The 27789-nt window shown below is 36.2% G+C and overlaps 1 protein-coding gene across 2 annotated transcripts in view; it reads left to right on the top strand.

Annotated features, from left to right (window-relative positions):
- CD99 (CD99 molecule (Xg blood group)) overlaps positions 1 to 27789 on the top strand; it is a 72582-nt gene that overhangs the window by 9634 nt on the left and 35159 nt on the right. For both annotated transcript variants that reach the window (XM_044670393.1, XM_044670394.1), the window contains exons 2-4: positions 22743 to 22781; positions 24245 to 24292; positions 26526 to 26570. In XM_044670393.1, coding sequence (XP_044526328.1) covers positions 22743 to 22781; positions 24245 to 24292; positions 26526 to 26570 — 132 coding nt within the window. The remainder of the gene's footprint in view (positions 1 to 22742; positions 22782 to 24244; positions 24293 to 26525; positions 26571 to 27789) is intronic.

Raw genomic sequence — 27789 nt, 5'->3', positions numbered from 1 at the left:
CCAGTTTTCTTGGTCTGTCACTTTCTCATTCAGATATTTCATGTTTCCTTCTATTTTATCAATCTTTTGACTTTGTTTTATTTGTTCTTGCTGTCTTGAGAGATCATTAGCTTCTAATTGCTCAGTTCTAGCCTTTAGGGACTGGTTTTCAGCTATAATCTTTTGGTTTTCCTTTTCAATTTGGTCATTTCTGGTCTTCAATTTACTTACTTCACTTTCTAATTGTGAAATTCTGCCTTTTAAACTGTTATTTTCTTGCCAGATTTTGGTTTCCAATTTGCTTACCATTTCGTTTGATTTTGGGGCATCTTTCTCCAATTGGGAGTTTCTGTCTTCTAACCTCTTTATTTTCTTTTGAGCTATTTCCCACTTCTCTCGCCAAATCTCTTTCATCTTTCTCATCATCTCAGATTTGAACACTTCAATAGCTTGAGGCCAGTTTTCATTATTTTGGGAAGATTTGGATATGATTACTTGTTTGTTCTCCTCTGCTGATTACTCTTTTGTCTGTATTTTATCTGTGTAAAAGTTGTCAAGTGTTACAGAGTTCTTCTTGATGACCTTTCTCTTTTGGGGTTCTTGTCTCTGGCTTGCCATTGTTAGCCCTGTGCCCTCTCAAGTTTATCCTCACACTCAGGGTCTCTCTGCGCTCTTTAGGTTCCTGAGGTCTCAGTTGTTCTCAGGGTCAAGCCTCCTGGTGGTCCCCTTAGTTGTTCCTCTGCCTGAGGCTCCTTTAACAGTCTCAGGGTGTTGCTTCCACAGTTGTGAACCCCTTTTGCACTGGGTCCCCACTCAAGGTCCACGCCTGCGCTCAAGATCCAAGTCCTCACCTGTGCTCAGGATTTGTGTCTGGGTTTGTGTCCGCGCCCGCACTTGTGCCTGCGCTTAGGGTGTGCGCTCAAAGTCCACGGGCGTTCTTTAGCCTCTTGGGTTCTTAAGTCTTGCTGCTCTCAGGAGCAGGCCCTGGTGACCCCAGGTAGGTGTCAAGGACTTAATCTGTGCCCCAAACTTGCTCTAACTCTTGTGGGCTGGCTTTGTCACTGTAGGTGGTGTGGGTTAAGGGAGGGGGTTGCGCAGCTTGTGTTTTAGTAAGAGCTGTTTCACCCCTTTATAGCATAGAAATGTCCCGATTCCACATACCTCCAATGCTGCACCCTTTTGTGGGGTCCCTTTGTTCCTCTGGATTTGTTTTTATGTCTTCTTGAGGAGTCCTGTATGTTTTGGTTAGGAGAGGTTAAGCAGCTGCTTTTTACTCTGCCGCCATCTTAACCAGGAAGTCAAATGTCCTTAATTTTTTTTAAACCAACAATTCTATTACAAAGAATAGCTCAGAAAATTATAAGATTAACACTTGATACAAAGTATGTTAAGGATGGTGTATATATATCTCCTTTGTTTCCTAATTAATGGTCTTCATCTTTCTTCATACTCAAAGAGGACCAAAATGACATCATGATGTTGAGGTCAACATACACTGTGTCTTACTGTTTCTGATTAATATGAACACTAAAGAGAAGCATGAGAAGAAATATGAATGGATGCAAAGTGAAAGATGAAAAATGCAAAAAAACACACAGTTACTTCTTGTTGCTGTTCAGTTGTGCTCAATGCTCCATGATCCCATTTGAGGTTTTCTTTGCAAATATACTAGAGTGGTTTGCCATTTCCTTCTCCAGCTCATTTTATAAATGAGGAATTGAGACAAACAAGGTTAAGTGACTTGTCCGTCACACAACTAGTATGTTCAGATTTGAACTCATGAAGATGAGTCTTCTTCAATCCAAGTACAGCACTATACCCAGCTGGGCTTATTGGGATATATAGGACTTGAGCTGCATCTTGAAGAAATAAAATATTTTAATATCACCTATGGGAAGGATGAATTGTATTCCCAAACCCAAGTAAATGATATGGAGAATATTGGTTAATTAAAACAAATGAAAGGACACACTTTTGTTGAGATTAGTCACAGAACCTAAATAAAAGTCATGTAGGACCAAACGGAATATACATCTTCCTGATAAAGGATGAATCTAGGTGTATATATAATGTGATTATCCAATATTTTGTGTAGGAGATAGTTTATCAAAGCTTATTTAGGAGCAGAATTCTAAAGGAATGTCAGTTCAGCATGTGAGACTAGATCTCAAGTGAGTTAGAGTAGGCAGCTGAATCAGCTGACCTCATGATGTTTGATTTTTTTTTTTAAACCCTTCCCTTCCATCTTGGAGTCAATACTGTGTATTGGCTGTTAGGTGGAAGAGTGGTAAGAGTAGGCAATGGGGGTCAAGTGACTTGCCCAGGATCACACAGCTGGGAAGTGTCTGAGACCAGATTTGAACCTAGGACCTCCTGTCTCTAGGCCTGGCTCTCATCCACTGAGCTACCCAGCTGCCCCCTTGGTTTCTTTTTGAAAAACATTTTTTCTTATCTTTCAGGAATTGTATGATTACTGTTACAAAATACTGCTTATAAATTATTGCTTACAAAGTATTACTTATGAAGTATTATTACAAAGTATAGTACTGATGTTACAAAGGAAGTGATACTCAGAATATGCCCTCATGAAGCTTGAGAGCCTTGGCTGTGTTTATTTTTTAAAACTCTTACCTTCCATTTTAGAATCAATACTGTATATTGGTTCAAGGGAAAAGATCAGTAAGGACTAGGCAAAGGGGGCTAAGTGACTTGCCCAAGGTCACACAGCTAGGATGTGTCTGAGGCCAGATATGAATCTAGAACCTCCCATTCTCTTGGCCTGGATCTCAATCCACTGAGCCACTCAGCCGCACCTTGGTGTATTTATTACACAATTGTATTTTAGAATGACTTTTTCTCTGTATTATAAAAAATTTTTTAGAAAGCAATGTACCAAAATACTCTTTTCTCAAATTAAGTGATTGAGTTATATACTACACTTGATCTGTGGCTTTGCTTTAGGCTAGGAAATTTAAAAGGCCATTTCTGACACTTTTGTCCCCTGGTTTTAGGCTACATGCCCAACATATGGGGATATGTAAATAATAAGATAGTAAGAGCAGAGGCTTTATATCTAATTACCTTTAGTGGGGAGAACCCTGGATGGCTGGACATAAACTTTGTCCTTTATCAGATGGAGAGGAAAGCCTGATTATGGTCCCCTCTGTGAGCCTCTCAGAATTGCTGCTTTTGTTGAAGAAGTCTGTGTAGCTGCTAGGCTGCCTAGAAACTTGCAAATGGTCTTGGGAGAGCAATGCTTCAAGTACAGAGAAGGCCAAGAAAGGGAGCTAGAGCCATAACTTGTTGTGGTTACCCGGTGCCTAGCTGCTTTTGTATTATTATATTCTAGGGTCTGTAGATTTCCATGACATTTTGCTCTCCCGGGCATTATAGACTTTAAGCTCAGTGTGATGCCTGAGGTAAGAGAGCCTTCCTCTTTAGGAAGCAGGGGTGGACTGTCTTTGTAGGAATTCTCTGTAAGGGTGGTCAGGATGAGTGAGGACTTTAATTGGCCAAAACGACTATGGGAGCTGAAGGGCTTTTCTGTTCCAGAAATGTCTGTCTCTTGCCATTGACACCTTTATTCTTTGTCCTTAAAGCTTGTCATTCCTGTTTGCAAAAACTTTCCTACTGATCAGTGATGAGAATAAGTTTGAGAATGGAATGAATGACTGTGGGGTTAAGATGTGATTGAGAAAAACTGAGATTTAAAGGTGGGTGATTCATTGTCCAGATCTTCGTCCTGAGTAATGAGAACAAGGGCTGCTGCTTTGAAATACTGCTCCTCCAAAGACAGGCCTAATTTCAACAACTTGGCTGAAAGAGTGATGATATCTTAGGATTTGAGAGTCAGGGTCTAGGGTCTTTCTTTCTTTCTTTTTGAAAACTTTTTATTAATTTTTAAATCTTTACCTTCTGTCTTAGTATCAGTTCTAAAACAGGAGAACAGCAAGGGATAGGCAAAAAGTTTTTTGCCCAGGGTCACACTGCTAGAAGTGTTTGAGATCAAATTTGAACCCAGGTCCTGCAGACTCCAGGCATGCCACTCCATCCATTGTACTTCCTAGCTGCCCCTCAGAGTCTAGTTTCTCTTCTGATAACTATGCAGAGCTTCTGTTTCTACCCTATATATAATATTAAGGGGTGGGTTTATGAAGTCTATAGTCACATAAAAAAATATCTCTAAATCACCATGGTTTAGAAAAATGTGGGGCAGCTCAGTAGCTCAGTGGATTGAGAGCCAGGCCTAGAGATGGGAGGTCCTAGGTTCAAATCTGGTCTCAGACACTTCCTAGCTGTGTGATCCTGGGCAAGTCACTTAACCCCCATTGCCTTAAAGAAAAAAAAAGAGAAAAATGCAAATTAAAACAACTCTGAGGGGCTACCTCACAACTATCAGTTGGCTAACAGGACAGAAAAAGAAAATTATAGAAGTTAAATGGGGAAATGGGAAAACTGAGACACTAATGCTGTTGGTAGAGTAGAGGACTACTCATCCATTCTGGAGAACAATTCAGAACTATACTCAAAGGTACCTTTGAGTGTACCTTTTGACCCAGCAATACCACTATTAGGTCTGCAGCCCAAAAAAGATTTTTTAAAAAAAAAAGAAAAAACATGTTTGACATGGATGTTGCCTCCAAGTTTCATATGTCAAGTTGCCTCTGCCTCCCACCCCTCATGAAGCATCTTATCATTTGTTTGCATGTGCACTACTCTTCCCTTCTGGGAACTTGAATTCTTAGATGTAAATGGGAAAGAATAATTGGTCTTAGCACCTAATTATGAAGAGTGATTATTTAAAATAGGAAGCTACCAAGTAGCTTTTTCCTCTGGGGTATGTGTGTGTCCAGAGAGTGCAGGAGCCTTCCCAGCAACAGGCTCTATTTTCTGCTTGTTAGAGTTGGGAGTTGGTGTCCCATTTCTGACTCCTTCCTCTTCTCACACTCCTATGTGGGCCAAAACCTGTTACTACTCTTCTTACCTAAGAGTACCTTTTGTTCCACTTGTCCAGAGGGTTATTTGTAGTACTTGCACAAGTTTTTAAAAATATATCTTATTTGTGACTCTGGTTATTTGACTACCTTAGAAAGGAATACCTGAGGTTTCTATGTTAAAATGTAAAAAAGAAGCTTATGTATTTTAAAGGTTATTTTGGGAAGCCCTGGGGCTTCATCAGGGTCGTCACCACTTAATGATTACTTGGGTTTTGTAATATAAATATTATAGATTTAGAACTAGAAAGGATCTTTGAGGTCACCTAGCACAGTGGTGGTAAACCTTTTAGAGATAGAGTGCTGGGTCCTGTCCCTACTCCACCCCCCAGACTGAGTGCTGTGCCCATCCTACCCCCAGAGACTGTACCAGTTCCCCCTAAGTGTCAGGGGCATCCTAACTCCCCTTTATCCCACACAGGGGAGGGAGGAAGTGTTCCTATTGGGCTTCTGGGACAAGGAATAGGTGAAGCGAGGAATGTCCTCAGCAAATGTAGAGAGGGGGAGTAGTGGCCCAAACACTCCACTCTCCTCCAGCTCTGCAACCTGTGAACTGCCTACCTTCCCCCTTGTGCACTCCCATTGGACTGCTATGTGGAGGGGCAGAGAATGTGAAAAAAGGTTATCAGGTGTGATGGAAAGGGGGAAGAGAGCAGCTCTACCTTAGTCCCTTTGTCTTTCTAGTAATGAACTGGGGTGGTGGGAGGGTGGCTACGTGCCCACAGAGAGTGACTTGTGTGCCTTCTTTGGCATCTGTGCCATAGGTTTGCCATCACTCACCTAGCAAAACCCATTAATTTTGCAGATGACCAAACTGATACTTAGAGGTTACATCATTTGTCCAGGGCACAAAGGCAATAAGTAACAGAGTCAGGATTTGAATGAACTTAGGTTTTCTGATTCCAAATCTAGCCCTCTTTTTGACATTATTAATAACCATTAACCACTTGTAACTTTCTGTGACTCATTTTCCTGATTTCTAAAATAAGAGAATTGCCATTATTACCTGAGTCTAAATCTATTAAACTATGACCCTACCAATCTAGGGTACTTTAATGTTTTTGGTCCTACTCTGCCAGAAAATATATAATAGTAACAACAGCACCAACTAGCTATAAGATAAAATCACCTATCATGCATGTAGGGAGCTGGCCTAATTTTAAAAGACATGGGTTTAAGTCATAGCTTTGATATCTCAGGACTCCAGGCAACTATCTAAGACCCCTGATAACCTGAAGAAGAGTTCTGAATTAGTAGGGGGGTGGTTATCCTCACTGGGATTTTACTATAGCAATAAAAGCTTTAGTCTAGTTTAAAGGAAAAAAAAAAAAAGCAAAGCCCTGACTAAACAATGCTTTAAGATTTTAGACATGTTACACATTTTAAAAAGTGTTTGATTTGGAGTCAAGAGTCAAACATCTTGGCTGTCTAAGTATTATAATTCTCATCTAATAAGCAATTAGATTTTTATTGCTATTGTGAAATCCCAGTGAGCAAATGTCTCTTGCTGTTCATACTGACATCAGTATTGATAGTTATTAAGAAAGTTGCCTGGAGCCCTAAGACATCAAAGGACTTGAACTCAGGTTTGCTTGAACGTGAGGCCAACTTCTCATCCACAAATTCATGAAGCTTTTCAGTAATAAGAATTGCAGGAATTGCTGTTATTATTGTTGGGTAATAATACTGATATCTAGCATTTATATAGCACTTTATGGTTTGCAATGTGCTTTATAAATATTATCTTATTCTTACAACCACCCTAGGAGGTAAGTGCTATTATTATCCCCATTTTACATATAGGGAAATTAAGGCAGACAAAGGTTAAGAGACCTTTAAGGTCATATAGTAGTAAGCATCTGAGGTTGGATTTTAGTCCTGATTTTCCTATCTCCACATCTAGTCCTCCATCCACTGTGTCAACTAGGGTCCTTTTATAGTCTCTTTCAGAAATCTCTTAAGAATTCATCTGACATCCACTCTCACAAAATGAATACTATGGAAAAAGGTTTGGGTTGATTATACATGTGTAACCCAGTGGAACTGCTTGGTAACTCTGGGAGGAGAGAGGGGAAAGGAGAGGGAGACAACATGAATCATGTAACCATGGAAAACTTATGTGTAAATTTATTATTGGAATAAAATAAAGAAAAAATAAAAAGAATTAATCTAACATCCTCATTTTACAACTAATTTTTAATAATGAATTTCATGAATGCCCAAAAGAGAATTCTCATATATATAAAGTAGAATTGAAAAAGAGAATTATCTGTGAAACTACAATCCTCTATCAGGAGAGCTTGCTTTTAAAATGTGTATATGTATGTATAACTTACACATACATATATACATGCATATATGCATATGTAGCATACATATAATACATACATGTACATATACTTTAAAATGCATATATGTATTACAATCAGCATCTATTAACATATTATTTTCAAAGCTATTGAAGCTATTCAAAGCGAAAACATTTCACTCATTTATTTTTTAAATCCCTAACTTAGAGAATACCAGAGTAAAGACTGGCTTTTGAAATCATCTAGTATAACCTTTGGTGTTTAATGGAGCCCGGTGACAGTATGGTAAAACCTATGGATTCCTCTCATGATAATATTCTTAAATAATTGAAAGAAATGCTGAATTTCAGTTAGGGTGTGAGAAGAGCAATATTTTAATCCTTCCCTTCATATAAGTTAGGGTAATTATTTCCTTTACAGATCTTTGAGGGGGCAGCGAGGTGTGGCTCAGTGGATTGAGAACAGGACCTCTTAGAAAGGGAGGTTCTGGATTCAGTGCCTCAAACACTTCCTAGCTATCTGTCTCTGGGCAATTTTTTTTAAACCTCATTGCCTAGCCCTCACCATTCTTTTGCCTTAGAACCAGTACATGGTAATGATTTTAAGAGAGAAGGTAAGAGTTTAGGGGACAAAATAGTAATTGAAACCTTTCTTGTGACCTGGTTGTCTTAAGGGACTAAAAATTCAGACTATTTTAACTTACTCATCACCAAGAAGGAAGCCAAGAGGAACTCAGATGCCTAACTAGGAGGTCCCAATGAGAGTTTTGCTCAGCTGAATCAACTCTGAATCATTAAAGGGATTCTCAGTGTTTCTTGTTGGATATTCCTTCTGATGTGGCTAAGTAAATATCTTTCAGTTAACTGTTGAATGACCTATGGAAGTCTAACTTTGTTCCAATATCAAACCTGTACTACCAGAAGAATTGTTTGAGACAAGCCCAACCCAGAACATAGAAATTATCAAAAATAAAAATGCCATTTTTTCTCCCATTGAAGTTCAATGACTCCCTGAAATTAGGGTTGTTATGGACCCCTCATTAAATACAGATTGAATTCTGTAGGTTTTTCAATTATTACCTAATCCATCTGATAGGGAATATAAACTCTGTTAAATAAAAGAATTACTTAAAAGTATATTTTGATTTTTGATACAGTTATTTAGCAATACAGCATCAGAGCTAATTAAACACTTGGCTGCTTAAAATATCTGAATTGAAGTCCTGGTTCTGTTGAAAAACCAGTTTAGCAAGGCACTTTACCTTTGAAGCTTTGTTTATTCATATTTTAAATGGGATAATAATACTTGTATCACTGGTCTCACAGACTTATTGCAAGGGAAGGGCTTTGTAAGCCTCAGAGCATTGTATAAAAATAAATTGTTTGCAGTTACTATTATGGCAAAACAGTGGTCCTGATACCAGCATCATCTACTTTACAGAGGTATTGGAACAGGGGTCTTGGTTACTACAAAGAACTGCATACACACAAAGATAAAAAAGACAAAACATTTTCATGGAATAACATCTATACATTGTGGCCTTTTAGGATATGACTTAGCCCTAATACTATGCTATGTTTTTGTAACTGTTGGTATACAGGAAAACATTACTTCCTTATATTTGTCCTTGGGCTGGGAAAAATTAAATTGAGAAATGCATCTACCCCCCAGGGCCAGAGTTTCTCTGACCTCATTTCCAGGGATGTCAATATACCTTCTTTTGCCCAATCACCTCCCCTCTACCTTCTATCTTAGAATGATACTAAAATCAGTTCCAAGGCCTAAGAGTGGCAAGAGCTAGGCAATTGGAATTAAGTGACTTGCCCAGGTTCACCAGCTAGGAAATGCCTTAGGCCAGATTCAGGATCTCCAATATTCAGATGTGGTGCTCTATCCACTGAGCAACCTAGCAGCAATTACCTTTTTATTCAATTTATAATCATGCTCTCAAAATACAAGTATTACCTGGAACCAGCTTCTTTTCTTCCAGATCCAGTATATAATTTCTTCTCTTCAAGAGAGAGCTCTTTTTTAACTCTTCAGTAAGTTTTAGCTATTTCATTATAATAAACTGTAAATAAGTTTTTTTTAAATATAAATGAAAAGTTAAGGATATTTTTAAAAGGTAAGAAAATATAGTTCCTAGGAACTTCAGGGGATTCTAATATGTTGGGGCAGATAAAAGTGGTTCAATTAATTCAAAGTAACAAGAAATATTTAAAGAATATTAGCAAACTACTTATTACAAAATATATAGGTATAAATGGCACATTTAAATGATAAGAATTTGGTACAGCAATCTGGGAAGCTTTTCTATATTTTTAAGGAATTTTACACTAGAATCTTCAGATCCCTTCCACCCCCCCCCCACAGACAAAAGAAAAATAATCTTTATAGAGGTGAGTTTTTTTAAAAAAAACATGGCTGTTAGATTTTAGTACATGCAATACAGAGTGTTGGCTTTCTTTTTTAGTCAGTGGTTGTGCTAGCCTATTTAAATTGATAGTAATTGGGGTAGGAAGAGAGAGAGAGAGAAAAATATTTTAAAATCCGAACTGGCAAGAAGTCCATTTTAATTTTACCTCAGATATGGAAAGTTACAGATAAATGTTTAAATGAAAAAGCATGCTGCTTTATCCCAGGGATTCACATGATATTGCTCACTGAACTTCTTAAAATGGCTCATTGGTAGTTTTTGGATCCTCTGAAACTGGCATAGACAGTCTTGTCTTGTCAGAAATGAGTCATAATCGTTTAGGGCTACTCCACCCTTTGTGAGTCATTGTGATATTCTTAAAACACACACACACACACACACACACACACACACACACACACACACACACACACTCCTGAAGTTTGCACCGAAAGCTTCAGAAACCACAGTATGACTACTTAATACTTGCATTCCAATGTTTTCACACTTTATCTACTCTCAGAATACCAGTGCTCCCTGCCACTGTTACACAATAGATACCTCTATTCTTCATTGAGGAAATGTGCAATACAAAGAATTTTGGATATAAGAATCAGAAGACTTATGTTCTAATTTATCTCTGCTATTTGCTCGCTTTCTGACCTTGGGCAAGACATTCAACCTCATCACAGATTCCTTTTTGCCTTCTACCTCAATCAAAATGAGAAGGTCAAAAGAGCCCCAGAAGGGAAATAAAGATGTCTCTGTTTTAATATTTGAGACACTGTTGGAAATTATGCCTTCATTAGCAAAGAGAAAAGAGAGAAAGGTGATTGAGAGACTAGAAGGATCTTATCGTATTTGGCTGTAACTTAGCTTTCTACTACTGAAAACTTCTGTTGTATTATAAATAATATGTTTGGCTATTTGTGAAGTGCTAGAGAAGAAGCATGGCATAGTAGAGCGAGAACTGGCATTGAGACAGGAAATTAAGTATTGTGTTTGAGGAGCTACAAGCAGACTAGATTATAGTCATCATGAAAGTATGTGAAATATACAAAATTGGAAAGGTAGGATGGGATAAGATAATGAAGAGCTTTAAATGCCAGATAGAGGAGTTTATATTTGGTGTTGGAGGCAACAAATTGCTATTGGATCTCATTGATCAGGATTAGGTGACCTGGTCAGACCTGTTCTTTAGAAAAATCGTTTGACAACTGAATGGAAAATGGATTGGAGCGGGAGAGATGAGGCAGGGAGTCTAGTTAGAAGGCTGTTGCAATTGTCCAAGTGAGAGGTAAGGAATAGAGCCAGGGCTGTGGCTATGTGAGGAGAGAGGATAGATTAGAATATATATGAGAGATACTTTGATGGTAGATATCACAAGATCTGGTAACTTATCAGATTTGTTGGGGTGAATGAGAGTCAGGAATAAAGAATAATAGCAAAGCTGCAAGCCTGGGTTACTGCAAGGATCATGCACCCCAAACAGTAACAGGAAAATTCAGAAGAGGCAAAGGTTTGTAGAGAAAAGTAAATGTTTGGAGTATATTGAGTTTCAGATGCCAATCAATGCCAAGGAACTCAGAGACCCAACCCTTATTTCTATTTATGAATTATTAGAATATTTTAGAGGAAATATTTATCTACTTTTGAAGATATTTTATAATGCCTGTTTACTATAATACTTTAGTTTTGAAATTGATTTATGAATAGTTGGAATTGTTTAGTTTCCAGAAGATGATGTTGTTATCCTGAAAGGTTGATCAATCATTTTAGTACGTACAATACTATATGTATTATAGTATATGTATCAAAAAAGACATAATTCATGTCCTCAAAGAAATAATAACCTAATAGAGGAATAGAGGAAAAGGAAGTAAGTAGGAAATTAACCTGCCAACATAAGTGAATAGAATAATTTTGAAAGGGCTTTGAAGAGAAAGGACAGATAAGTAATTAGCACTTCCCAACCCTAGGAGAAAGGCAGAATTTCAAAGGTATCTGGTTCTTTCTTTTCTAGTCAGTTCAGTATTAGCAACATTAGAAGGTTAAGAAATAATATGTGGTCTATTGACATTTGACTTTAAGATTTGATTTTTTTTTACCTCTAGAATATTTATCTCCCTAATTGTTTTGGATTAACACTGGACTAGTTTTGCATTCTTATGCATTAATTGATTTAGAGCAGGTTGAAGTAGACTAGAAATATATTTACTGGCTAATAAGGAAAAAACAAATTCAGATGTCTCTTCAAGAAAGCAATCATGGACCAAAGGATAGCCTAGAGCAATGGTTCCCAAACTTTTTTGGCCTACCACCCCATTTCCAGAAAAAAATATTACTTAGCACCCCCTGGAAATTATGAAACTATTTATTGAACTCAGAATAGAATGTAATACAAAAAAAAGTGTGGCCCTCACCACCCTACTGGATCACTGTAGCACCCACCAGGGGACGGTAGCGCCCACTTTGGGAATCACTGGTCTAGAGGTATATATGGTAAATGTAAATATGAATTATTAATTATTTCTAAAATTCTAATGGAATGCTTACTTTAGATAAACTCAACTTTATATGTAACCATTTCCCTGGTTTGTGGCAAAGTGTTGAGCACTGGAATTGGAATCAGATTACCAAGTTTTGTTTTGTTTTTTTATTTTTTTTTATTATTTTTCATTTTTAACATGGTTACATGATTCATGCTCCTACTTTCCCCTTCACCCCCCCCAATCCCCCCACCCATGGCTGATGCACATTTCCACTGGTTTTGTCATGTGTCCTTGATCAAGACCTATTTCCAAATTGTTGATAGTTGCATTGGTGTGGTAGTTTCAAGTCCACATCCCCAATCATGTCCGCCTCAGCCCATGCGTTCAAGCGTTTGTTTTTCTTATATGTTTCCTCTCCTGCAGTCCTTCCTCTGAATGTGGGTAGCATTCTTTACCATAAATCCCTCAGCATTGTCCTGGGTCATTGCATTGCTGCTGGTACAGAAGTCCATTGCATTCAATTTTACCATAGCATATCAGTCTCTGTGTACAATGTTCTTCTGGCTCTGCTCCTTTCACTCTGCATCAGTTCCTGGAGGTCTTTCCAGTTCACCTGGAACTCCTCCAGTTTATTATTCCTTTTAGCACAATAGTATTCCATCACCAGCATATACCATAATTTGTTCAGCCATTCCCCAATTGAAGGACATACCCTCATTTTCCAGTTTTTTGCCACCACAAAAAGTGCAGCTATAAATATTTTCACACAAGTCTGTTTATTTATGATCTCTTTGGGGTACAAACCCAACAATGGTATGGCTGGATCAAAGGGCAGGCATTCTTTTATAGCCCTTTGAGCATAGTTCCAAATTGCCAGCCAGAATGTTTGGATCAGTTCACAACTCCACCAGCAATGCATTAATGTCCCAATTTTGCCACATCCCCTCCAGCATTCATTACTCTCTCCTTCTTTCATTTTAGCCAATCTGCTAGGTGTGAGGTGATACCTCAGAGTTGTTTTGATTTGCATTTCTCTAATTATTAGAGATTTAGAACATTTTCTCATGTGCTTATTAATACTTTTGATTTCTTTACCTGAAAATTGCCTATTCATGTCTCTTGCCCATTTATCAATTGGGGAATGGCTTGATTTTTTATACAATTGATTTAACTCCTTGTATATTTGAGTAATTAGACCACTGTCAGAGTTTTTCGTTATAAAGATTTTTTCTCAATTTGTTGTTTCCCTTCTGATTTTGACTACATTGTTTTTGTTTGTATAAAAGCTTTTTAGTTTAATATAATCAAAACCATTTAATTTATATTTTGTAGTTTTTTCTAACTCTTGCTTGGTTTTAAAGTATTTTTTTCCCCAGAGATCTGACAAGTATACTATTCTGTGTTCACTTAACTTATTTATGGTTTCCCTCTTTATGTTCAAGTCATTCACCCATTCTGAATTTATCTTGGTGTAGGGTGTGAGATGTTGATCTAAACCTAATCTCTTCCATATTGTTTTCCAAATTTCCCAGCAGTTTTTGTCAAATAGTGGATTCATGTCCCAAAAGTTGGGCTCTTTGGGTTTATCATACACTGTCTTGCTGATGTCATTTACCCCAAGTCTATTCCACTGATCCTCCTCTCTGTCTCTTAGCCAGTACCATATTGTTTTGATGACTGCTGCTTTATAGTATAGTTTAATATCTGGTACTGCTAGGCCCCCTTCCTTCACATTTTTTTTCATTATTTCCCTTGATATTCTTGATCAGATTACCAGGTTTTGAGTGCCATTTCTGGTATTTACTAGCCAGTAATTGCTTTAGACAGGCCATTTAGTTCCTCTGAGCCTTAGTTTTTTTTCCACATCTAGAAATGAAATTATTATAATACTTGCATTATTCACATGGTTACTATGAAGAGAAAAATTTTAAACTGTAAAGTTCTCTATAAATGAAGTCCTTTCCTTTTTTCAAAAGATTCTTAGTTAGAGCTCTTAAAGATTCAATGAAAAATGCTATCCACCAACAGAGAAAGAACTGATGGAGTCTGAATGCAGATTATATAGCATTTTCATTTTGTTTTCTTCATGAGATTTTTTTGGTTGTTTTTTATAAGTGTCTTCCACAACATGATGAATGTGGAAATTTGCATAACCTATGCCAAATTGTTTACTGTCTCAAGGAGGAGGGAGGGAAGTAAAGGAGAGATTTTAGAATTCAAAATGTAAGAAAGTCAAAATGTGAGTAAGTAAATATTAAAAATTGTTTCTTCACATATTTAAGAAAAATAAAATATTGCTAAAAAACTAATTCTTGGTTAGGATAAGTATAGCAAGAAGATTACAATCCTTCCATACTTTAGTGGATGGTATTTGATGAGTCTCTGTGGCCAACTTTTTTTTTTTTTTTTTTAACCCTTGTACTTCGGTGTATTGTCTCATAGGTGGAAGATTGGTAAGGGTGGGCAATGGGGGTCAAGTGACTTGCCCAGGGTCACACAGCTGGGAAGTGGCTGAGGCCGGATTTGAACCTAGGACCTCCTGTCTCTAGGCCTCTCACTCCACTGAGCTACCCAGCTGCCCCTCTGTGGCCAACTTTTTATTTAAATTTGGAAAGATTTACATTCCTATATGATAGACAAATAGTCTCTGTACTTGAAGATTTTCCTACTTGGTAGACTGTGTTGTACTAGAATTACCTTTTGGAATCCTATTGTGTTATTTAAGTCATGATAAAGCATTAAAGAAGGATTGTAGTGGAGGAAGCTTAAAATTTCTGTAATTATCACTATTTGAATTGAAAAAAATGTTTTACTTGTTTTTATTTTTGTTTTTTGATCTGGATCTGTGACTTCATCAGCATAGAGAACTAGCTATTAAGGAAACCTCTGCTAGGAATGATGATTATCACCTCTTTTATGACTTTCAGTTTCTAAGTTACCTGAGGCACTTAAAGTTAAGGTGATTTACTCGTGGTTGATTTTTTAGTATGTGTCAGGAAGGGGAATTTAACCTAGGTCCTCCAGACTCGAAGGCCTGATCTATCTCCATTACAAACTGCTGCAAATAGAAACACTGACAAGAATGAGAAGAATGAACACAACAACCAGAGGGAAGATAATGACAAACAGTAACAAGAATAATTTGATCTATGGATTTGAATTGACTGCCCACTATACTGAGGATAGAGGGTTATAGATGTTTTTTACATTTCAGATTATACTCCATTTTAATTTATACAAAACTTTAGACTTCTTTTGTTTGATTGGGGACTGTTGGTTGTTTATTCCTACTAAAATTTCCAGATTTGGAAAAAGGTTTGTCCTTTTAGGACAGAATAAGGAAAAAATCCAGAATGGGATGACCTAATGAAAAGCCCTTCAACAGAATAGCTCATCTTCTCCCCTACTATTAGTTCCAAAGAAGAGAGCTTAGTGTAAGATTAAAGAAACCAAGGATATACTCTTTGGAAAAAGATTTTCCATCCTTTTACCTTTTAAAATATTCTCCCCACTACCTTTTACCTCTGACCCAAACAGGAAATTAAACTTAAGACTGACACCAAATAGAAATCTGGCCAGAAGAATGTTCTCTTTCTCTTTAGAGTTGCATTGAAGAAGTCAGGATTGTGGCTCAATTCCCCTCACTTGGAGTGTTATTGTTCAGTCAATGCCTGTCACTGTATAGGTCAGTGATGGTGAACCTTTTAGAGATGGAGTGTCGAGCTGCGCCCCCATCCCACCCCAGATGAAGTGTCCATGCTGCCCTGTCCCCCAGAGACCATGTGCTGTGCCCCCCTCTTACCTCACACAGAGGGAGGAAGTGCTCCCATTGGGTTGCTGGGCGGAGGGGTGGGTGAAGTGAGGAATGTCCTCAGCATGTGTGGAGAGGGGGTAGCAAGGGGCTGGAACACTCTGCTCCCCTCTAGCTGTCCTGCCTGTGAGCTGCCCATCTTACCCCCATGTACTCCCATTGGACTGCTGGGCGGAGGGGCAGGTGATGTGAAAAAATGTTGCCAGGCACAGTGGAGAGGGGGAAGGGGAGCAGCTCTTCCCGAGTTGTCCTGCCTTTCTAGTACAGAACTCTGGAGGGGGGAAGGATGACCAAGTGCCCACAGAGAGTACTCTGTGTGCCATCGTTGGCACCTGTGCCATAGGTTTGCCATCATTGGTATAGGTGGAGCTCTACTTTGAAACAAGGTGAATTTTGAAGGTTATTCTTAGTCCTTGTTCCCTTCTTTCTATAATCATAGTCTCAAGGGATGTTATGATTTGAACCAGCTCTCAATTTCTTGAAATTACTTTGTATGAATATATAAATATGTAATATATATTCATGCATGTTTATATAAATATATATCATTTATCTGTCTGTCTGGTTTATGTATTTATTTATGTATATGTTGAATGTCCTACCCATTAACCCCTGGGTTGAATAATAAGTTTCTGGAAGGCAGGCAAAGTTTCTTTCCTTGCATGATACAAAAGGCAATTGAAATAATATATAGTTGACCAAAGGAGAGTAAGGCATTCTCTTCTCCAAACCCAGTTCAATTTTGATCATTTTTGCAAGGATTTTCATGACACTAAAAACCACTTAAAAGCACATAAATGTGCTCTTTGGTCTTTTCCTTTATTTCCTCCTGTTTGTCTAAGTAATTTTCCTTCCCTTCACCTCATCAGATACATTGCTGCCTAGAAGTTCAACTTCTTTTCAAGTGATATTCTCCCAAACCCTCAGCCCCTTCCCCCATCCTTGAGCTCTTAATATTATTCCAACACTAAATTCATTATATCAGGTAGGTGGTACAGTGAATAGAATGCCTGGCCTACATTCAGAACGGCCTGAATTTGACCTCAGAAACTTATTAGCTATGTGACCATGAGTAAGTCACTTAACACTGGTTACCTCAATTTCCTCATCTGTGAAATGAAATGGAGAAGGAAATGTCAACGCACTCCAGTTTATTCACCAAGAAAACCCCAAAAGGATCACAAAGAATTGAACTCCACAGAACAACAAATTTATTATGACCTCAGGTCTTCCTAGTCTTATCCCAATGAGAGTCTTAAGACAGGCAATTTTTTGCAAATCAGCTAATGGACTACAATACCCTGATTTATTATTATCTCAGTCCTTCCCCACAAATAAATCCCCCCTCAGTACATTTATATGAGGGACAGTTATGACAGTTTGAGTCTTTCTTCAAGTGTTTATATGAAAGACTATTTCTTCATAATTAGATTTTATCTGTTATCCATACACAAATATTCTTTTTCTGCCCCTTTCAGCTGCCAAACTCTTCACTTAGGAATGGGGATAAATTTTATTTTATTTTTAACTTTTTTCCAGATTATGTGCCGATACAATTTTTAACAATTTAATTAATTGCCTTCTGACGTTTTTTGATCCATATTCTTTCCTTCCTTCCCAACCTTTCCCCTCCCCAAGACAGCAGGTAATGTGATATAGATTATACATTTCTTTCCAGGGATATAATTTAAATATGCAATAACTACAGCACCATTAATAGAATGGATAAATCTTAATTAAAAAAAGGGACTGAACACTATAATTATGACAACCAAGTCTGGACCTAAAGATGATTTCGTAAAGAAATGGAGGAATTCCATTGTGAAACAGAACAACCTCCAGGAATTGATGCAGAGTGAAAGGAGCAGAGCCAGGACAGTCCAGAAGAACTTAGGAGAAAGAATGCTATCCAGAGAAAGAACTGTGGGAGCAGAAATGCATTAGAAAAACATATGATTGATCATGTAATGCGACAGGGATGTGATTAAGGTTTTGATGTTAAAGGATCACTCTACTGCAAATATGAATAACATGAAAATGGGTTTTGAACAATGATACATGTTTAACCCAGTGAAATGACTTCTTGGCTTTGGTAGGGGGGAGGAGAAAACATGGGAAGGGGGCAGGATCATGAGTCATGTAACATGGCAAAATATTCTAAATAAAAATTAAAAAAAGATTTCAGAAAATGATGTTTCCCCCCTTCTTTATAGAGATGGGGCCTATGAGTGTGTAATATTGCATTTGCTACAGACATGGTTGCTCTATTACTTGGTTTTGATGAACTGCTTTTCCCCTCTCCCCCTTTTTTATTCTTTGTTCCTTCATGAATTTTTCTTCAGCGTAAGCAATATTTTTATTCTTTCACAAAATGATGATCGTAGAATTGTGCATTACATAATAACACATGTACAACCTACATTATATTACCTGCTGTCTTTAGGAATTAGTAAGGGTGGGAGGGAGGGAGAGAACATGGATTTAAAAATTTTAGACAATAATTATTAAAAATTGTACCAACATATACTTTAATAAAAAATTAAAAAACAAAAAACAAAATGGGAAACTGACTATAGCTGGACTAAGTTGGGACAAGCAAAGTGAGAAGAATATGTGTGTATTACATATGCATGTATTCGTATATATGTGTATACACACTTCCACTCAAATATGTATGTGTGTATACATGTATGTATGCATGAAAGATCTTTGAATCTCAGTTCAAATCTGGGCTCTGCAAATTGCACATTTCTCTGCTTCAAGTCACTGTCCCCATATTAAAGAAGTTGAACCAATTGAACTCTGATTGTCCCTGACAATTCTAACCTAAAATACCTAAATCTGTGATCTCATTTCAGTTCTTTTTTCATCCCTTTTCCCATATTGCTGAGGAGGGAGATTATTGTTTTTCAGCTTTATATCCCTGAAAGTTTTCAAAGTACCTTAAAAGAGGTAGGTACTTAATAAATACAATGACCTTCCTCTCCTTGGAACTCATGTATCATTGACTTACATCTTTTTATAATTTTTAAATATTTTTTTAATTTTATTTTTTAAACCCTTAACTTCTGTGTATTGGCTCCTAGGTGGAAGAGTGGTAAGGGTGGGCAATGGGGGGGTCAAGTGACTTGCCCAGGGTCACACAGCTAGGAAGTGTCTGAGGTCAGATTTGAACCTAGGACCTCCCATCTCTAGGCCTGACTCTCAATCCACTGAGCTACCCAGCTGCCCTTACTTACATCTTTTTAATATCCTTCTGTATTATCTTAATAGCCTTTGTGTATCAAATATATCTACATATCTATATATCTGTATCTTATCTATGTAAGTTTATAAGGTCTAGAAGGTCAGTGATCATATTGTGTTTTTCTTTTAAACTTTTAACTTCATCCATTACTTATCATAGTCTTCTATGTAGAGTAGGCACTTAATGTTCATTGAATTGAACCTTTGGATTAATCAATAGAAACACTACTTCAATTTATTTATTTATTTATTGGTTTATTGGTTTATTTGTTTATTTATTAGTTTGTTTATTTATTTTTAACCCTTAATTTCTGTGTATTGGCTCCTTGGTGGAAGAGTGGTAAAGGTGGGCAATGGGGGTCAAGTGACTTGCCCAGGGTCACACAGCTGGGAAGTGTCTGAGGCCAGATTTGAACCTAGGACCTCCTGTCTTTAGGCCTGACTCTCAATCCACTGAGCTACCCAGCTGCCCCCATACTACTTCTATTTAATTTGTTTACAATTGTATTGTTGTCAGAGATATCTTCATATAGCAAATAAATGGAGTCTGGAGAGATCTGTATTAAAATCTCAAGATGAGCAAGTAGCAAGTCATTTAAACATTCCAAGCCTCAGTTTTCTCATTTGTAAAATGATCATTGCCATACTTAAATTAGCTATTGTAAAAGGTTGTTGTGATAAACTAAGTTTGAAATCCTTATGGTATAAGGATGATATTAGAAATTGTCTTGTTATATTAGTTTAGAGATGAGATAAGTAGAGAAGCTGGCTTGAGAAAGAATTGGAGTTTGAAACATCTGAGACAGAGTATCAGTTTCAAATGTTGATAGTGTAATGGTTTTTCTGTGGCAGTTACTCTCTCTGAGTGTGGCAGTTAGTCTCTGGGAATGGCAGTTTCTCTCTCCCTCTGAGTGCTGGGAGCAGGTGACATCTTCTTTTCTCTCTCCTCATTGTCTGAGGTAAAAGGAAAGGAGGGAAAAACCTGAAGGAGCTAAGTGATTTCCTTTTCCAACTTGGGAAACAGTAGTGACTCTATTGCTGTTTAATAAATTGTTTTATCTCTGAGAAGATCAAAGAAAGACCTAGTCTTTGGTTTGGACTCTGAGTCTGCTAAGGCTCAGAGTCCTAACTTGGTTCTTGCTGAGGCTCAGCCAGCTAGCCTTTGTTATTTTTATAATTTGGAGACAAACTTAAGAATTACACACTTCTTATAAGGATAATAGTGTTAGTTTATTGTAGAATAGGAAAAATTGGGGTTAGTCAGATCAGGAAGGATCAGTGTAGCCTGTGGAAACAGAAGTGGTTCCTTGTGGAACCAGGGAGTTTTATTTGGGTGGAGTTAGAATCTCTTATAATTAGGAATCCTTTTTTTATCCTTTTTTTTAATCCTTATATTCTTAATAAATAGTTTATTTTTGTATAACAAGAGTCTCCTTAGTGTCCTTGTGCTTGGCCCTGAAGAGAAGTTTATTTATGAACTTCACTTCACTTATATAAACTGAAGATACTTTGTAACCACAGCAAACCATAATCAATTCATTGAGTTATTATTTTTACAATAGTGCTATATTGTAGTTCTATGGAAAGAGCCCTTACTCTGGAATCAGAGGATTGGGTTCAAATCTCAACTCTGTTGCCTAATATTTTTGTAATCTAGGGAAAGTCTCCATATTTCCATGGGCCTCTGTTCTCTTATCTACAAAATAAAAGGCTCGGACAAATAGCCTCTAGGATCTCTTCTAATTCTAGGTTTAAGAGCTCATGATCTTATAAGTATTATTATTTAAAGACAACTATAGTCTGTTATTCAGTTATTTTCCATTTTGGACTTGGGAAATTTTACCTTCTTAAGCAAACATGGTGGAAGTAGTATCTTTATTCACAAAAACACACTTCTTGGAATATTGAAGTTATCATTTTTTGTTATATCTTGTACTAAATGGTGGACAGCATGAGGTAGTAGAGTTTTAACCTGGACATCAGTCAGGCTCCAGTTTCAGACCTGCTATGCTACTATATGTACTTAAGCAAATCACTTTACCTTTCTGATCCTCTGTTTCTTCATCTATAAAAAATGAGAATTAACTATATAGAGTTCTACTTGACTTAATAGCTACCTTTTTCTTTGAAAAAGAATGATACTTTTTATTGTCACATGATATTTATTTTAAAATATATTCCTTTCATTTCCTCTATCCAGTGAGCCATTTCTTGTAATTAGAAAAGATTTCTAAAAAGAAAGAGGCAGGGGGAAACATTTCAGTAGAAACCAGCAACATATCAATTGTGCCTGACATTAGATGCAAAGTTCTATACCCATTATATAAGCTATAAAGAAGGGAGAAATGTGCAGTTTCTCAATACTTTTTCAGAGACAAATTCATATTGGTCATTAATTTGTAATTACAGTAGGTTGCTCTTTAACATTATAGCGTCTTGGGACCTTAAGGAGCATGTTCATGCCTCTTCAAAGTCATGAAAGAATATAGTAAAAATCATCATTTTGCATTATTAATAGAATCTTTCTATGTTTAAACCAGGTTTCTAAAGAGTATATTTAGAGTGCTGTTTTCCTTTATGGATACATCCTCATATAGCCTTGATCCTACTGATACCCACTTTTTCAAATCTGCCTTCCAGATAGTTTTTTCTTGAGCATTTCGTGGGTTGGAATTTGGAAGCTGTGCTGTATCAATGGGAGCATTGAAAGTGATATTTGTGATTTGTTTTGGGAGACCTTATACAAATACACTGAGGATGTTGCACATTCTAAATCGTGTTTAATCCTCATCACCACTGGTCTTCTTAAGCTCCAGGACATTTAAAAATCACTTTAGAAATAAAAAAAGAAGAATCTGTTCTCAAATGCTAACTGACCTCCATGGTTAGAATGTGTTCTTCTCCTTGGCTCTTGGAATTGTTGGTGTCATTCAGGTGTTTGAGTTATGCCTTACTCTTTGTGACCCCATTTGGCGTTTTCTTGGCAAGGATATTGGAATTGTTTGCCATTTCCTTCTCTAGCTCACTTTATAGATGAGGAAACTGAGGCAAATGAGGTTAAATGATTTGTCAAGGATCACAAAGCAAATGTCTGAGGCTAGATTTGAACTCTATTCTTCTTGACTCGAGATCCTATACTCTTAGATACTGTGCTACCTAGCTACCTTCCTAGAAACCTTAGTTTTCCCTAAATCTTAGCTCTGGTACCACTAGAGCTTTTACTTTCATCTCATCACCATCACTTTTTTCTGCCCCAACCTTGTAGCTTGTGTGTGTGTGTGTGTGTGTGTGTGTGTGTGTGTGTGTGTGTGTGTGTGTGTTTGATAGGTCATATAATCCACTCAAGTAGTTGAGGCACTGTTTCATTCATTATATTTATATCATCAGTACCTAGCACAATACCTGGCACATAGTAGAGGCTTAGTGAATACTTATTAACGGATTTATACTTCCCATCCTAATTTATATGTGTAACAGGAGTATTTTTTCCCCTAGGGCAAGACTTTGACTTGTCTGAAGCCCTTGAAGATGATGGTGAGTAACAGATAAACTCAGCATTTTAAGCTGTTTACCCTGTTTAATATAAGTAAAATTTCTTCTTAATAGAAAAATAAACCATATGTCATGGAATCTGTCATGATCCTTTGTAGTTGTGAATGATATCAAAATAAATGACTGGACACTTAGTAATTTGCCATAATCATACTGCACCAGTGCATATACACAAAATCCATGTAGAGTTATCAGCATCAAATGCTATTTAAAGTACAGGGAAATAAAAAGGAGCAATACTCCAAGTTCTGCTTTTAATAGCTCTTTATTATATTATATTATATTATTTATTTGTTATTCATCATTTATTTATTTGCTTATTGCATTATTATACTTATAAACATAAAAAGCATTTGTTTTTCTTCTTATCTACATCTCTCAATTCTTCCTTTTCCCCTTTTCTCTTTCATCCTAAGTTGGAGATGGCTGTGGTATTGTGACTCTGTGATGAAGGCTAGGGTTTATGGAGAAAAGATAAGAAAAGATGTACTTGGGGTGGATGAGGTGACATATTCTAGTTCTTTTCTATCTTTCAGTTAAAACCTTAGTTTCAGAACACCTGACCTAATTTCTTTGTCCATATGACAGAAAAAAATGGGCTTGAGCAAGAGACTTTTTACTTGGGTTTAGCTGGTATTACATTTTGTAGCAGTGAAATGTTTCTCCAAATTCACAGGAGAGCTAAGCCTATCCTTATTTGCTAAAAGAATAGAAAAGCCAATGAACAGTCTTTATTAATTTGGGACCAAAATCCTTTCTTGGTTTTGGTTTCCTCTGAAGAGCTTCTTTGGAGGGTAATGGAAAGCTGGGAATGGATTTAACTCCAAATACTTAACCTCTAAGTGTATACCTTCCTCTCCTTTGGGGGGAATGATAATGATTATATACTGATCTGGTATGGTAACTTGAGCTTCCAGAAATAGTTTTAGAGGTTTAGGGACATGTTTTCTAAGAGCAATGAGTAAAAGCTACAAAGAAGTAAATTTAGAATTATTGAAGGAAAAATTTCACTAAGAATTATTTTAAAAAGTAAAAACCTTCTGTGAAATGAATCAAAAAAGAAAGGAAGGGAAAAAAAAGAAAGTCTAAGTATGTTGGTAGCATTTTGTTAGGATACCTACATTTTCTCCTGATTCTCTCTACCTACTTTACTCTTTTCTTCAAGTTCACTCTTAATGTATGACTTACTCATTTTTTTATCTTAAACCCCATGGAACATTGAAATTAATGGGGCATGCTCAGAATCCAGTCAAATTTTGATTAAGTTAAAATTTTAATCTGTAAAAACAGATTTGGCTGTGTTTTCAGGGTCAACTGAATAGATTGGCTTCAAGCATACTTTGCCAAAATATAATGTTTCCTGGTAATAGTGTTTCACATCTGACTTTTGATTTATGTTCATTTATTTCATATTTTTTGTTGATTTGTATTTATTTTCCCCATAGTGAAACCAACAAGGAAACCAAATCCAGTTACCAAAAAGCCAGGTTCTGGTGAGTAATCAGGTTAATTTTTATTAATTATGTAATAGAATATTATTAATGTTTTCAGTGGATTGTACCTATTTTCTTGAGAGTAAGCACAGTGAGAAAGTTTGGGTCAAAAATTGTCAACAGTAGGACTGCTTATGCTGTGACTTAAGTGATTCACAATTGAAATAATCCAGGCAGCTGATATTCTTAAATATTAGGAGATTTGTAGAGAAATTTTCTCTTATATATTATTCAGTATTTTTTGAACCTTCTAGAAGAAGGATACTTCTTTTTTTTTTTAAACCCTTCCCTTCCATCTTGGAGTCAATACTGTGTATTGGCTCTTAGGTGGAAGAATGGTAAGGGTAGGCAATGGGGGTCAAATGACTTGCCCAGGATCACACAGCTGGGAAGTGTCTGAGACCAGATTTGAACCTAGGACCTCCCGTCTCCAGACCTGGCTCTCAATCCACTGAGCTACCCAGCTTCCCCTAAAAAGGGATACTTCTGAAGAGGCATAGTTAACTGTTCTTGAGGATGCTCTACTCAAATCTGTTAGAGACTGGAGCTTTCAGTAATTCGCTACCAGAGAATCTAGAAAATGGATTTCACAATTAAATAAATTCCTGTTAACCTCTTAATTCAAATACACTCTGAAAAGCTAATAGTTATATTTTGTATCCTTTTTAAAGAAACTTTTAAAATTGAAATATTAAGTCTTCATAGAGTTGGCTACAGTGGTCATGATCCTCCAGCCCCCATTTTTTTTCATCTTGTTCATAATAATTCATCATTGAAAATTTGCTTTTCTTGACTGGGCCTGACTCAAGTCTTCATAGTTTATGTTCAGTATTGAAGTGAAATGAAAAATTCTTGGGTTATAGACAATTAACAAAAAGAGAATAACAAACACAGCAGGAGAAAGATAGCCAACATGGATGTTCATTGGGGAATCATCTCCAGTTGATTCATCTCAGGGAAACTCCCTCTGTCTCTTAGTTCCTCGTCATAGGCTACCTTCAAGCAGCATGTGGGGGTCCTTATGACTATTATGTACTCCAGTGATGAGCAATTCATTTCAGCATCCTGAGCCATTAGTTACTTAATGATTTTAAACCTTCTAAGGAAGAATTAGCTTATTAATAGAGGGAGGGCATTTTGAATATTATTTTCACTGCAGATGACTTACAGAAATCCAGATATGCTTAGTCTGTGGTTCTCCCTTGAACTCTTTTTTTTGTAACCCCCAAAATAGATCTTCAAAATTGTTCTGGTAAGGACAACCCTCATTTGGATATTTGCATATTCTGGTGTGTTTTAATAATTTATTTGACTATTTTTTTCTGCACTTAAAAAAAATCTTGTCCTCATGTTTCTATCTTCCTTTATAGCCTAATTTGGATAGTGAAATAATAGTGTAATATCTGAATAATAGTAAATAATAGTAAATAATTTTTTCTTGTTCTCTGGCAATCCATCTTGGCTTCTTATTCGTATATCCTACTTGGTGATTATCAGATGTTTCATTCATACTATTAGTTGTCACCAGGGATTATAATATTAATACTATTAGCAGCGATTTAATATTTTAATATATGAAAATCATTTTACATACCTTATCTTATTTGATCCTCACAATAACGCTGTTAGGGAACACCTACAAATATTAGTCCCATTTCATAAATGAAGAGCCTGAGGCTTAAAGAGATTAAGTCACTTGTTCTAGTCTAAGCTAGAAAGTGTGTGATGGGACCTATATTGACTGATGACAAATCTACTCTCATATTACTGCTAAAGTGATTCCCTCTTGCATGAAACTTATTAAACATAATGCTAGGGGTTCAGATGTGTAAATACGTTGTTTTATACTTATTGGGAATTTGAAGGAATACAAACATAGAAGGTTAATTCTCAGAAAGCTACAAATTAGATTGAGCTTTACCTCAACATTCAGCATATTATATTTTTAAAAAATACATTGCAGCCTGATGATAGTAATAATGATAATTAGTGAATTATCTTAAATGAGTTATAAACTATTTATTTATTTTCTTCTAATGCTTCCGGTGTGACTAGGAGCAAAGTTAAAAATTCTAATTCAAATTCCCAAGAAAAATGTTGTGCAATATAAATTTACAACAAAAACTAGAATGAGATGAATATTTTCCATGTCCAATTACTTAGTAAAGTTTTTCATTTATTTCTTTGTGTTGGTTATATTGCTTTTATTTATTATTTGTTACTTTCTTTGTAGACACTGACTTGAATTTAGAAGATGCTATTTTTAATGGAGGGAGTGGTAAGTACCATTTCTATTTGAAGAAAAATAGAATAATATTTCTAGAGATGGGGAGATTTCCTTTATGGTAATTAAAGGATACTGGTAAGAAAGAAATCTAGTTACACACTGAAGCCCATAAATAGATCCTCTAAAAGAATAAAATTATCAAAGTCTCAGATACTTGGTTACTTTTTCTTCACATCAAACAAGCCTAACTCTCCTTCCTTCTCATTTAGATCCATACCTATGCAGAAGCAAAAAAAGTGTAGATTTTCAAACTATACTTTTAGATCCTTGCACCCCTATGATTTTTTAAGATTGTATCTTTCATCTCATACTGCTTTTTTTTGGAATGAAGGCCTAAAACTAAAGTTAAGGACTTGGACAGATTTGATAGGTCAATGTTGACTAACTCTTAAAAAAATATCTAGGCCAAGTTACCTAAATGAAAAAGAAATTTCTGAATAAAACTTGATCAATGTCACCTCTAGAAACTTTGCAAATCTCTTAAGATTTACAAAAGAAATGCAAAAAAACCCCAAATCTATATAGCTATACTTACATAATATATATTTGAGTGTATGTGTATATATGTATATATAGGCACATAAATCTGTATAGTATACATATATGTGTAGACATAGACATTTTTTATAAAAATGCATAATCGGGTCATGGTAACCACTTAATATGATTTTGACACAAAAGGCTGATTCAGAACTTTTTTCATTTTGTATGATGACTCAGATTTTTTTAGATGGCTTATACAAAATTCAAGTTCTATAATATAATAATCACAGAAGAATTTATATTCCTAGGATGAAGTTTTTATAGTTATATATCAATAATTGTTTATTTTTATTCAGTAGATTTTAGCCATTAAATGTGTAGTAAATGTGCTGACTATTAGTAGATGAGTACTAATATGATCACCTCTTATTTCTGATTCCAGGTTGTGGTTTGAGATAAAACTCTTATTTCTACAAGGTGACATCAGTTGACAAAAACATTGATTTTTAAAGATTTGTTTTTGTACTTTGATCTTAATAATCAACAGATTTTTCAATTTGTCTATTGATATGTTGAACAAAGAAATGGAAGACAATTATATGAGACCACTTCCCTTAAGTATAGTTTATAAACCTACATGTATGTATATGTATACATACATATATACACATAAACACACATATATATATAGTTGTTGTTCAGTTACTTTTCAGAAATATCTGACTTT

This window comes from Gracilinanus agilis, chromosome 3 (genome assembly GCF_016433145.1).
Source record: "Gracilinanus agilis isolate LMUSP501 chromosome 3, AgileGrace, whole genome shotgun sequence".
NCBI classification, from domain to species: Eukaryota; Metazoa; Chordata; class Mammalia; order Didelphimorphia; family Didelphidae; genus Gracilinanus; species Gracilinanus agilis.
This window is presented reverse-complemented; position numbering and strand designations above follow the sequence as displayed.